General features: G+C 50.0%; 1 protein-coding gene and 1 pseudogene across 1 annotated transcript; both read left to right on the top strand.

Annotated features, from left to right (window-relative positions):
- Nucleotides 1-1101, top strand: part of LOC112631723 — a 6716-nt pseudogene extending 5615 nt beyond the window's left edge.
- A 3498-nt stretch (nucleotides 1102-4599) lies between these two features.
- On the top strand, nucleotides 4600-12850 carry LOC112631722. Its single transcript, XM_025397172.1, has 3 exons — nucleotides 4600-5163; nucleotides 8674-8714; nucleotides 12799-12850. Exons 1-3 carry the CDS (start codon nucleotides 4600-4602, stop codon nucleotides 12848-12850), a joined length of 657 nt encoding a protein of 218 aa, XP_025252957.1.
- The last annotated feature ends 822 nt before the right edge of the window (nucleotides 12851-13672 follow it).

Genomic DNA, 13672 nt, shown 5'->3' with positions numbered 1-13672 from the left:
TGCGTCTGTGTGTCTGTGTGTCTGTGTGTCTGTGCATCTGTGTGTGTGCGTCTGTGTGTCTGTGCGTCTGTGTGTGTGTGTGTGTGTCTGTGCGTCTGTGTGAGTGTGTGTGTGTGTGTGTCTGTGTGAGTGTGAGTGTGAGTGTGTGTGTGTGTGTGTGTGTTGGGAATGCCCAGTCTCTGTAGCTGCTGAAAGGACTTGAGACTCATGCCGTCAGGAGTTGGCTCTGTCCTGGGCAGATGTCACCATCTGTACCTTGGTTTGGGGTGCTGTGAGCACCAGGCCCTGTGCTGGCGGAGCGGTGAGGAGCCTGAAGGGACTTGGGGTCCCGTGATGAGGCTGGGCTGGCACATGGAGGAAAGACAGAATATCCAAGACACAGGCGCTCCTTGGCCTCTGGGTGTGGACCTCAGAAGAGCTTCCTGGAGGAGGAGGGAGGCTGGGCTTGCCAGAAAGGAGGCAGCCGCTCCCAGGATGAGTTCTGAACATGCTGCCTGAGCCCTTCCCTCCTCCCGCACTCTGTTCCAGACTTGGATGGGGGCCCCCAGGGCTGGTGTGCTGCTGAGCCAGGACTGTGCTGCTGGCACACCATGAGGAGCCTCGGAGCCCTGCGTCCAGGAGGCCACTGCACTGCTCACCTGTGGCCCATCGGGTCCTTGGAAATCTGTGGTCCTGGAGGAGGAGCAGGAGGGCACTGGGACCAGCCTCCCGGGGAACCTGAGCTCAGAGAATGTGCTGCCAGCAGGGTGTGTGGAGTGGAGGGCTCAGCTGCTTGCCTATCTGCCACAGGAGGACTGGGCCCCCACGTCCCCCACCAGGCCAGCTCCCCCAGACTCAGAGGGCAACAGTAACAGCAGTGACTACTGTGCCTTGAGCTGCTACAGGGGATGCCACCCCTCAGCCCTCCCAGGTAACAGGCAGAGCCCTGGGCCCATCCCAGCCCTGGCCTGTGGCCTTTTCTGTGACCATCAGGGCTTGGAGACCCAGCAAGGAGGTGCCTGGGTGCTGGCTGGTCACTGCCAGAGGCCCGGGCTGCATGAAGACCTCCAGGGCACGTTGCTCCCTTCCGTCCTCAGCAAGGCTCTGTCCTGGACGTTCTAGGTCCCTGACTTGCCAGAAGCATCATGTCCATTTTGGGAAAGTGGACTTAAGTCTCTGGAACCCTTGTCTGGGACTGAACCTCCTGAGATTGGGCCCCTAGTAGTGGTTGGAGGTCCTGTCTGGATGGAGGCTCGGGGGCAGCTTCAGGGAGGAAGGAACCCTCTGCTCAGTGCCTGTGGGGAGGAACCTCTACCCTCAGCATCCTGCCCACAGGTTCCTTCACTGTCCCTTTGCTTTATCCCTGGCCCCTGAGGGGTGTGGTCTCTCAGCTGTTCCGTCCTCATCCCCTTAAAGGGCCAGCCAGGGCCCAGTAGACACAGGTAAGGCACCATGACCACCTGGTGTAACCTCTCTGTGCCTTCCTGAGGCACCTTTCTAGAGATTAAAAGGGGCTTAATGCCTCTTCCAAAGTGTTGATGGCTGGGAGGAGGGGCCAGAGGAGTGAGGGGTGATGTTTGGCCAGCCCTGGGCTTTCTGGGCTCTAGGGACAGCACGGTGGAGGCTCAATAACAGTTTTGGGGACAGCAGGGTGGAGGCTCAGGGGCAGCTCCAGGGACAGCAGGGTGGAGGCTCAGGGACAGTTCCTGGGAGGCCAGCACCCTCGTTCCTCCTTGTCCTCATCCTCCCATCCGCTCCAGGAAACTGAGAACTGAGGCTGGAGCTCCCAGACAGTCAGTGCTGGAAGTGACCATCCAGCAGTGATGGTGGCCTGTGAAGGGTCCTGCTTCTGTCCTCAGCCTCTCATGGGGTGGGCTTGGGGAGGAGCTGTGGTCTGGAGAGAGCAGCAGATGGAGCAGAATGTGCCTGCATTTGTTTCCTGGGGCTGTCGTAACAAAGTGCCACAAAATGGGTAGCTTAGAACCACAGAGATTTGTTGTCTCACAGTTCCAAAGTTCAGAAGTTGGAAATAAAGATGTTGGCAGTGTTCCCGACTACATGTTCTTAGGCTCCCATGAAACAGAAGTTGATACGAGGCCAAGCAAGTTTCCCAGACGGGCTTTATTAAGTCTTATGCCCCTAAAGGTTGAGCAGAAAAGGGACATAGTAAGTCTTATGCCCTAAAGGTTGTCCAGGAGGAAGGATTCTTGGCTGGCTCCCTGAGGGGAGTGCACTGTGGTGTCTTAAGGAGGGTGACATGCCTGATTTATGAGTTAGGTGAGTGTCATTACATGTATGGGGTGGAGTGAAGGGTGCTCAGATGCAGTGAAGAATCATGCTAACACAAACGCTGTGTGATTGGAAAATAGCAGAAAAGCCCATACCTGGGTGGAGACTTTAGTGTTATAATGAGGCCAGGCGTAGGGATCAGTCATTCTCCTGGCCTTGTGCACAAGCGGGTGATGGAGTCAACCCCCTTGAGTAAGACTTATGGCAGGATGCTGCTTATCTTAGTTTATTTCAGACAGGTGGCAAGGTCTGGCCAGCGAGTGTGGCACCTGCAGCGAGTATGGTGCTGCAAGGTCTGGGGGTCAGCGGGCACATATGGAACAACGCGTTAGTGGGGGTGGGCCGAGTCCCATTTCTACTCTGTCTCAGCAGGGCCATGCTCCCTCTGAAGGCACTAGGGAAGGATCTGTTTCTGGTCTCTCTTTAGCTGCTGTTAGTTTCTTGGCTTGTGACAGCAAACCTCCAATTTTTTTTTTTTTTTTTAAAGTGTCTTGGTCTGTCGCCCAGGCTGAAGTTCAGTAGCGTGATCTCAGCTCTCTGCAACCTCTGCCTCCCCAGTTCAAGTGATTCTCCTGCCTCCACCTCCCAAGTAGCTGAGATTACAGGCGCGAGTCACCATGCCCAGCTAATTTTTGTATTTTTAGTAGATACAAGATTTTACCATGTTGGCCAGGCTGGTCTCAAATTCCTGGCCTCAAGTGATTGCCTGCTTCCCCTTCCCAAAGTGCTGAAATTGCAGACGTGAGCCACTGCACCCGGGCATGTCATCTGTATATATTTTTTGGTGAGGTGACTTTATATTTTAATTGGGTTGTTTTTCTTTTTGTTATTAGAATTTCTTTGTATATTTTGCACACAAGTCTTTTTTCAGGTTTGTTTTGTAAATATTTTCTCTCAGTCTATGACTTGTTTTTTGATTCTCTTAACAAGATACTTCACAGAGTAGTCATTTTAAATTTTAATAAAGTCCACATTATCATTTTTTTCTTTTATGAACTGGCTTTTGGTATTGTATCTAAAGACTCATCACAAATCCAAAGTCATGTGGATTGTCCTCTGTAACTTTTACAATTTTATATTTGAAAATTTAAGTCTACAGACTGTATCTTCAGTGATTTTTTTGGGGTGAGCTATGAAGTTTCTGTCTACATTCATTTTTTTCCCTATGGTTTCTGATTGGTCTGTCACCGTCTGTGGAACAGACTTTTCTTTCCCCATTGAATATTTTTGCCCCTTTGACAAAAGCAGTTGACAGTATTTATTTGGGTCTTTTGGGTTCTGTATTCTATTCTGTTTATCTATTTGTCCGTTCCTTCACCAATATCACTCTCTTCATTACTTTAGCTTTTGTGGTAAAGCTAACAGTAATGAGTGTACTGCTCCTAAACAAGGAATATCTGAGTTTATTTATATATTTTTTATTCTTCCCAACCATGATCCAAGGTTTTCTGAATGCATATTTGGATTGTATTTGGATTGGAATGTATTTTGTTAAATCTATACTTAAAAAATTCAATTTTGAGGGTGCTATTGTAAATGGTATTTTTTTTTTTTAAATTTCAAGTTCAAATTAGTCCTATACATTATTGCTGATAGAAAGAAAATCAGGCAGTGCATGATGGCTCACGCCTGTAATCCTAGCACTTTGGGAGGCTGAGTTGGGACAATCATTTGAGCTTGGGAGTTCTAGACCAGCCTGGGCAATATAATGAGACCCAACCCTGTCAATAAAAAATAAAATTAAATTAAAAATTAAAATAAATAAATACAAGAAAATCAGGTGGGGCTGGGCACAGTGGTTCACACCTGTAATCCCAGTGCTTTGGGAGGCTGAGGTTGGAGAATCTCTTGAACACGGGAGCTGGAAGCTGAGTCCAGGAGCCGTGATTACACCACTGCACTCAAGTCTGGGTAACAGAATGAGACCCTGTCTCTTAAAAAGAATAGAAAGAAAATAAATTGAGTTTTGTCTACTGGTCATCTTCTTTTTCTTTCTTTCTTTTTTTTTTTTTCTGAGACGGAGTCTTGCTCTGTTGCGCAGGCTGGAATGCAGTGGCACAATCTCGGCTCACTGCAACCTCCGCCTCCCGAGTTCAAGCGATTCTCCTGCCTCAGCCGCCCGAGTAGCTGGGATTACAGGCACACGCCATCACGCCTGCTTGTTTTTGTATTTTTAGTAGAGACAAGGGTTCACCATGTTGGCCAGGCTGGTCTCGAACTCCTGACCTCAAGTGATCCGCCCGCCTCAGCCTCCCAAAGTGCTGGAATTACAGGCGTGAACTGGTCGTTTTCTTTTATTACTAGCTCATTGCGTTCCGGTCAAGGCTCGGGATGGCCGGCTCGATTTCAGTTGAAATTCCCAAAATCTCAGCCTGGAAAAATCCAGAGGGTGATTTTCAGAGATTCTCCAGAGCTGCCGCGAGGGGGCGCCCGGCCCTGCCAAACCCGGAGCGCCGCGCGCGCGAACCGAGTCCGAACCTCACGGCGGCGTCCTGGGGCGTCCACAGTGAGGACGGAGTTTCCTTTCCTCAGGACCCACCCAGGAGGGGCCGCGGCTTCGGGACACCTGGGGCCGCTTCCTCTGCGAGGAGACGCTGCTGCAGCTCTGGAACACCTGGGACCGCCGAGGAGAAGGTGAGAAAACGGCTTCCTGTCCCCGCTGCGAGTGCAGCGGAGCGAGCGCGGCCGCATTTCCCGTCGGGCCGTTTGTACCCCGACCTCACTTTGTACAAGCGTCCGTTCGTGGAGGCTTGGGCGGGTCACCCGCAGCGCTGGCCAAGATGCCGCTTAGGGATGCGAGCTTGTTTCTGGAGGGAGACCCTAGTACCGGGAGAAGAGGAGGAACGGAGAGACGCCGTTGGGCTGTCGGGCGGTCGGGAGTTTGGGGATTGGCAGGCGCCACAGCCCGAGGAGGAAGCAGACGCCCTCTGATCAGTGCTCGGTTTGTGTGTGTGAGTGTGAGTGTGTGTGTGTTTTTTTTTTTGAGACGGAGTCTCGCTGTGTCACCCAGGCTGGAGTGCAATGGCGCGATCTCGGCTCACTGCAACCTCTGCCTCACGGATTCAAGCTATTCTACCGCCTCAGCCTTCCGAGTAGCTGGAATTACAGGGAACCGCCACCACGCCCAGTTAATTTTTTTCTATTTTTTAGTAGAGACCGGCTTCACCATGTTGGCCAGTCTGGTCTCGAACTCCTGACCTCAGGCAATCCACCTGCCTTAGCCTCCCAAAGTGCTGGGATTACAGGCGTGAGCCACTTCTCCTGGCCAGTGCTCGGTGTTTTAAGGCTCATTTGTTAACGTAGTGGAAACAACACAGGAAAATGGAAAAGTAGCACATTATCATGCTCACGCCACTGCACTCCAGTCTGGGCGCCAAAGCGAGACTCTGTCTCTTAAAAAGAAAAGAAAGAACATAAATTGAGTTTTGTCTACTGGCCATCTTCTTTTTTCTTTTTCTTTCTTCCTTTTTTTTTTTTTTTTGAGACAGAGTCTTGCCCTGCCGCCCAGGCTGAAGTGTAGTGGTGCCATCTTGGCTCACCGTAACCTCCGCCTCCCAGGTTCAAGCGATTCTCCTGCCTCAGCCTCCTGAGTAGCTAGGATTACAGGCGCTCACCACCACATCCAGCTAATTTTTGTATTTTTAGTGGAGACAGGGTTTCCTCATGTGGGCCAGGCTGGTCTCGAACTCCTGACCTCAGTTGATCCACCCGCCTCTGCCTCCCAAAGTTCTGGATTACAGGTGTGAGACACCACAACCTGCCTTTTTTTTTATTTTTATTTTTTGAGACAGAGTCTCATTCTGTGGCCCAGGCTGGAGTGCAGTGGCACGACCTTGGCTCACTGCAAGCTCCGCCTCTCGGGTTCATGCCATTCTCCTCCCTCAGCCTGCAGGGTAGCTGGGACTACTGGCGCCCGCCACCATGCCCAGCTAATTTTTTTGTATTTTTAGTAGAGACGGGGTTTCACCGTGTTAGCCATGATGGTCTGGATCTTCTGACCTCGTGGTCCACCCGTCTCAGCCTCCCAAAGTGCTGGGATTACAGGCGTGATTGATTTAAGAGAGAAGGTCTTACTCTGTCACCAGGCTGAAGTGCAGTGGTGTGATCACAGCTCACTGCAGCCTCGGCCTCCTGGGCTCCAGCAATCCTCAGACTTCAGCCTCCCAAGTAGTTAGGAGTATAGGCACCAGCCACCATGCACAGCTAATTTAAAAAAAATTTCTTGGACAGGCACCATGGCTCACACCTGTCATCCCAACACTTTGTGAAGCCTTGGTGCGTGGGGATCACCTGAGGTCAGAAGTTCGAGACCAGCCTGTTCAACATGGCGAAACCCGGTCTCTACTAAAAATATAGAAATTAGGTGTGCATGGTGGCACGTGCCTGTAATCCCAGCTACTCGGGAGGCTGCGGCAGGAGAATCGTTTGAACCTGGAAGATGGAGGTTGCAGTGAGCCTAGATCGCGCCATTGCACTCCAGCCTGGGCAATAAGAGCAAAACTCTGCCTCCAAAAAAAAAAAATCCCACGCCTGGGATTACAGGTGTGAGCCACTGCACCTAGCCTGGAGTCTCTTTCTCCTTTTCTCTTTTCCTTTTCTTTTCTCCTTCCTTTTTCTTTTTCTTTCTTTTCTTTTTTCTTTCTTTTTTTTTTTCTTTTTTGATACTGAGTCTTGCTGTGTCGCCAGGCTTGTGTGCAGTGGCGCAATCTCAGCTCACTGCAACCTCTGCCTCCCGGGTTCAAGGGATTCTCCTGCCTCAGCCTCCAGAATAGATGGGACTACAGGCGTGTGCCACCACACCCAGATAAGTTTTGTATTTTTAGTAGAGATGGGCTTTCACCGTGTTGGCCAGAATGGGCTCGATTTCCTGACCTCAAGTGATCTGCCCACCTCGGCCTCCCAGAGTGCTGGGATTACAGGCGTGAACTGGCCAACTTCTTTGATTGCTATCTCCATGCATTTGGGTCAAGACACGGGATGATGGTCTCCATTTCGGTTGAAATTTCCAAAATCAGGGCCTGGAAAAATCCGGGCGCTGATTTTCAGAGATTCCTCAGAGCTGACGCGAGGGGGCGCCTGGCCCTGCGAACCGCGTCTGATCCGCATGGCGGCGTCTTGAGGCGTCCATTGTGAGGCCAGAGCTTCCTCTCAGGACCCACCCAGGAGAGGCCGCGGCGGCTTCGGGAGACCTGGGGACATCTGGGTTTGCGTCCGCGGTGAGGACAGGGAGACGCTGCTGCAGCTCTGGGACACCTGGGACTGCCGAGGCGAAGGAAAAGGCCTCCCGTCCCCGCTTTGAGTGCAGCGGAGCGAGAGCGGCCACGTTTCCGGTCGGGCCGTTTGTACCCAGACCTCACTTTGTACGAGCGTCCCTTCTTGGAGGCTTGGGCGGCTTACCCCCAGCGCAGGCCAAGATGTGAGTTACAGATGCCAGCTTGTTTCTGGGCAGAGACCCTGGTACCCAGAGAACGGCACCAGGGGGAACGCGGAGACGCCGTCGGGCGGTCGGGAGGTTGGGAGGCTGGGGACTGGCAGGCGCCACAGCCTGAGACTGGGGAAACAGGCGCCCCTGGATCAGTGCTTGGTGTTTTGTTTGTTTGTTTAATGGGAGTTTCGCTCTTGTTGCCCAGGCTGGAGTGCAATGGCGTGAACTCGGCTCACTGCAACCTCCACCTGTCGTGTTCAAGCGATTCTCCTGCGTCAGCCTCCTGATTAGCTGGGAATACAAGTGTGCGCCACGACGCCCTGCTAATTTTTTTGTACTTTTAGTAAAGACAGGGGTTTCACCATATTGGCCAGGTTGGTCTCGAACTCCTGACCTCAAGTGATCCTCCCGCCTCGGCTTCCCAAAGCGCTGGGATTACAGGCGTGAACTAGTCATCATCTTTGCTTGCTATGTGGAAAAATTCAGGCGCTGATTTTCAGAGATGCTCCAGAGTTGCCGTGACGGGGCGCGCAGCCCTGCCAAACCCGGAGCGCTGCATGCGTGAACCGTGACCGATCCGCACGGCGGCTTCCTGGGGCATCCACTGTGAAGACGAAGCTTTCTCTCCTCAGGACCTAACCAGGAGGGGCCGCGGCTTCAGGACACTTGGGGGCACCTCGGGTCACGTCCGCCGTGAGGAGAGGGAGACGCTGCTGCAGCTCCAGGACACCCGGGGCCACCAAGGCAAAAGTCAAGAAAAGGCTTCCTGCCCCACTGTGAGTACAGCGGAGCGGGCGCGCCGGCGTTTCCCTTCGGGCTGTTTGTATCCGGACTTCACTTTGAACTAGCGTCCCTTCATGGAGGCTTGAGCGGGTCACCCGCAGCGCAGGCCAAGATGCCGGTTACTAATGCGAGTTTGTTTCTTGAGAGAGACCCTGGTACCGGGAGAAGAGGAGGAACACCGAGGTGGGGACTGGCAGGCGCCACAGCCTGAGGCCGAGGAAACAGGCACCCCTGATCAGTGCTCGTGTTTTTTGTGGCTGTTGTTGTTGTTGTTTTGAGACGGAGTTTCACTCTTGTTTCCGAGGCTGGAGTGCAGTGGTGTGATCTCTGCTCACTGCAACCTCCGCCTCCTGGGTTCAAGCGATTCTCCTGCCTCAGCCCCCGCCAGTAGCTGGGATTACTGGCATGCGCCTCCATGCCCGGCTAATTTTGTATTTTTAGTAGAGATGGGGTTTCTCTTATGTTGGTCAGGCTGGTCTTGAACTCCCAACCTCATCAGGTGATCCACCCACCTCGGCCACCAAAAGTGCTGGGATTACAGGCGTGAGCCACTTCGCCTGGCCAGTGCTCGGTGTTTTAAAGTTTATTTGGTAACATAGTGGAAACAACACAGGAAAATGGAAAAGTAGGCACATTATCATGCTCACACCACTGCACTCTAGCCTAGGCAACAGAGCGAGACCTTGTCTCAAAAAGGAAAAACAAATGTGTACCTCTAATGGAAGTAAAGTCCTCAACAACAGTTTTTCTTTTGTTGAGAAAGTCTGTTTAATTTGCAGTATATTTGTAATGGTACGTAAAACGACATCTGTTTTATAAACATTCTCATCCTAAGTTAGTTGACATGTATTAACTATATCAAGCTTTGACATTTACCATAAAATTAATTGAAGAAAGTCACCACTCTTTTTTTTTTTCGTTGACCTTGACCATTTTAAATAAACTCAGATTTCGTTAGGGTTACTTTATACTGAGCTGTAAACCCATATGGCCCTGCGGTGTCTTTTCTTATCTTTTTTTTTTTTTTCATTTGTTTTTGGAGTCTCGCTCTGTTCCCAGGCTGGAGTGCAGTGGCGCGATCTCAGCTCCCTGTAACCTCCACCTCCTGGGTTGAAGTAATTATCCGTTTCAGCCTCCCCAATAGCTGGGATTACAGGCACCTGCCGCAAAGCCCAGCTAATTTTTTTGTATTTTTAGTAGAGATGGGGTTTCACCATCTTGGCCAGGCTGGTCTTGAACTTCTGACCTTGTGATCCACCTGCCTTGGCCTCCCAAAGTGTTGGAATTACACGCGTGAGCCACTGAGCCAAGCCTCTTTTCTTTTTCTGACAAGGAGTCTCACTTTGTTGCCCAGGCTGGACTGCAGTGGTGTGATCTCAGCTCACTGCAACCTCTGCCTCCCGGGTTCAAGCACTTCTCCTGCATCAGCATCCTGAGTAGCTGGGATTACAGGCCTGCATTACCATGCCAGGCTAATTTTGTATTTTTAGTAGAGGCGGGGTTTCACTGTGTTGGCCAGGCAGGTCTCGAACTCCTGACCTCAAGTGATCCACTTGCCTCAGCCTCCCAAAGTGCTGGGATTGCAGTCAGGCCTGAGCCACCATGCCTGGCTGTTTTTTTTTTTTTTTTTTCCTTTCTTTAATGAAAAATTTTTTTTGTTTTTTGAGACGGAGTTCAGCTCCTGTTGCCCAGGCTGAAGTGCAATGTCCCGATCTTGGCTTACTGCAAACTCTGCCTCCTGGGTTCGAGCAATTCTCCTGCCTCAGCCTCCTGAGTAGCTGGGAATACAGGTGTGCACCAGCATGCCTAGCTAATTTTGTATTTTTAGTAGAGATGGTGTGTCACCATGTTGGTCAGGCTGATCTCTAACTTCTGACCTCAAGTGATCCACCCTCCTCTGCTTCCCAAATGATTGGGATTATAGGCGTGAGCCACTGCACTCAGCCTTTACATTTTTTTTGATTAATTTTCTTTTTTTTCTTAAGAGAGAAGGTCTTGTTCTATCACCCAGGCTGGAGTGCAGTGGTGTGATCATGGCTTACTGCAGCCTCGACCTCCTGGGCTCCAGCAATCCTCCTGCCTCAGCCTCCCAAGTAGCTTGGACTATAGACACCAGCCACCATGCACTGCTAATTTAAGCAGGATCTTTATGTCACTCATGTTTGTCTTGAACTCTTGGGCTCAAGTGGTCCTTACACGTCAGCCTCCCAAAGTGCTGGGATTACAGGCATGAGCCACTGCACCCAGCCTAAGGTCTCCCCCCGCCTTTTTTTTTTTTTTTTTTTGAGACAGATTTTCACTCTTTTTTCCCGGGCTGGAGTTCAATGGTGAGATCTCGGCTCACTGCAACCTCTGCCTCCTGGGTTCAAATGATTCTCCTGCCTCAGCCTCCCAAGTAGCTGGGATTATAGGCATGTGGCTAATTTTGTATTTTTAGTAGAGATGGGGTTTCACCGTATTGGTCAGGCTTGTCTCTAACTCCTCACCTCAGGTGATTCACCCCCGCCTCAGCCTCCCCAAAGTGCTGGGGATTACAGGTGTGAGCTACTGCGTCCCGCCCTGTGGTATTTTTCTTTTTTGTGTGTTTTTTTTTTTTTTTTTTTTTTTTGAGATGCAGTCTCACTCTGTTGCCCAGGCTAGGGTATAGTAGCGTGATCTCCGCTCACTGCAACCTCCCCTTCCTGGACTCAAGTGATTCTCCTGCCTCAGCCTCTGAAGTAGCTGGGACTACAAGTGTGCTTGCACCGTGATGCCCCGGTAATTTTGTGTGTGTTTTTAGTAGAGGTGGGGTTTCACCATGTTGGCAAGGCTGGTCTCAAACTCCTTGCCTCAAGTGATCTGCCCGCCTTGTCCTCCCAAAGTGTTGGGATTACAGGTGTGAGCCACCACGCCCTGCCCCTGGGGTCCTTTTTTAATGGGGGATCTTTAAGGGTCACTCCAAGCTTTTCTATGCTAATTGGTGTATTTAAATTTTCCTTATTTTAGAGTCCATTTTGTTAATGTGTATTTTTACTAGGAAATCACCCATTTTCTCTTGGTTTCCAGTTTGAGTCAATAAGTTTTTCCTTTTTTTCTTTTGAGACAAGTTTTGCTCTGTCTCACATGCTGGCATGCAGTGGCGCAGTGGAGATCCCGGCTGACTGCAGCCTCCACCTCCTGTGTTCAAGCAGTTTGGCCTCAGCCTCTTGAGTAACTGGGATTACAGGCCTGCGCCACCATGCCCTGCTGATTATTGTATTTTTAGTAGAGACTGGGTTTTGCCATGTTGGCCATGCTGTTCTCAAACTCCTGACCTCAGCTGATCTGCCGGCCTCTGCCTCCCAAAGTACTGTGATTACAGGCATGAGCCACCTTGCCTGGCCAATAAGTTTCTCTTATTTGACTTCTAATTTATCTCTTTCTAATTTTCAACAGAATTCTTAATCCTATGTGTTTCTGCTATTTGTTTCCATCAATAATATTTTAAAAATATACTTCTTAGTTTATCTTGTTTTCAGTTGAGGGAATTGTTATATTAAACAATTTCTCATGACCCAATGACAAGCTTTAATTATTTTAAAATAATTCCTGCTTAACGCAAGACCTTTTTCAGGACCCAGCTGTCAGTGGTGGTGTTACTGAGCAGAGTTTCTTGGCTCTCCAGTAATAGAAGTTGACATGAGGCTGAGCAAGGTTCCCAGGCAAAGCTTTTATTTAGGTGTTTTGTTTAGCTTGGTTAAATTTATTTCACAAAGCTTTTATTTTTGTGTTTTATATTCAAACACAAAGGCGGCAGCAGAAGAGAGAGAATTCTCTGTGTGTCTCCCTGAAGAGAGTCAGAAGGAGAGTGTTTCTAAGGTCTGGCCCGATTGCTCAGGCTGGAGTGCTCTGGCACCATCTCGGCTCACTGCATCTTCCTGGGCTCAAGCCATCCTCCCACTTCAGCCTCCTGAGTAACCGGGACTACAGTATATACAACCATGCTGGGCTAATTTTTGTATCTTTTTTTTGTAGAGATGGGTTTTGCCATGTTGCCCAGGCTGGCCTCAGACCCCCACCAAAGTGCTGGGATTACAGGCATGAGCCATCAAGCCCGGCCCAGTATGTTCTTATTAAATTTCAGTAATTAGTCGTGCCATTTGCCTTTCGTTCAACACTGAGATTTCATTTTCTTTCCTAATTATCTCATACATGGACTTTGGTTCCATTAAACTGTTATGCCTTGATCTACAAATTGCAGGTGATTCTTGCAGATTATCTAAGAAATAATTGTATTTTGTTTTTAGAAAAACCACATTATTAACTTTACTACTGTTAGATACCACAACTGCTGTGACTTTCAGGTTTTTGCTGGACAACGTCTTAGACAATTTGCTAAGGGTGGACATTGGGTGAATGGCTTGAGGGAACATGCATTAAATACTTGAGACACCCAGAAGGCTGCCGTGTCCCCGTAAGAGAGAGCATACGAGACTTCAGGCCACTGTGGTTGAATGCCTTGGAAAGGGCAGCATGCAGGAGCACATGGTGTGTGGAGGTCATGGTCAGTCCTGTGGTCCTTGTTCTAAGGCCAGTGGGAACCCATTGTAAAAGTTAAATGAGAGAGTGACATGATGAACTGGTTTGAAAAAGAGAATTTTGCCATTATGAAGTTGAGATCACCCGTCATGGGCAGATGGATTATGCTCTTTCTGGTGGGTTGCACTGAGGAGAGCAAGCATCGGGCTGGGGTGTTTCCGCTGGGAACGCAGGGTCTGCATCTGCTCGGGAGGAAACATGGGGCAGACCCAGCTTGGAGTTATCTGCCAAAGTTGTGAAACTGAGGGACAGCTCAGGAACATTCCAGAAAAAGGAAAACCCAATCCAAATGGAAAGAGACCTTTTCTCCCAGCTGGGGCAGGCAGTGAAGTGAAATGGGTCTGTGGATTGGATTGTCAGGTAGAGACCCTGTATTTCCTGATTTGGGAGTTATGTGGTGATTAGCTGGGAGGCTGTCTTCGCTTTGGTAAGATACACTGGAGTGTTTTGTGTGGAGCTGCTGTAACTGCTGAGGAATCTAAGAGAAGGGATAAGTTACACTTTACACTGCTGTTGCAAGATTCCTAGAAGTATGAAATTACTGTAAAGTGAATTATGAACAACCACAGTAATACCATGTCAGTAAAGCTGAGACGACATCAAACTTCACTGTAGAGGCCAAACCTAATCCAAATTCAG

Source organism: Theropithecus gelada, chromosome 9 (genome assembly GCF_003255815.1).
Source record: "Theropithecus gelada isolate Dixy chromosome 9, Tgel_1.0, whole genome shotgun sequence".
Lineage (NCBI taxonomy): Eukaryota > Metazoa > Chordata > Mammalia > Primates > Cercopithecidae > Theropithecus > Theropithecus gelada.
The sequence above is the reverse complement of the archived record's forward strand: the minus strand, read 5'-3'. Positions and strand labels throughout refer to the sequence as shown.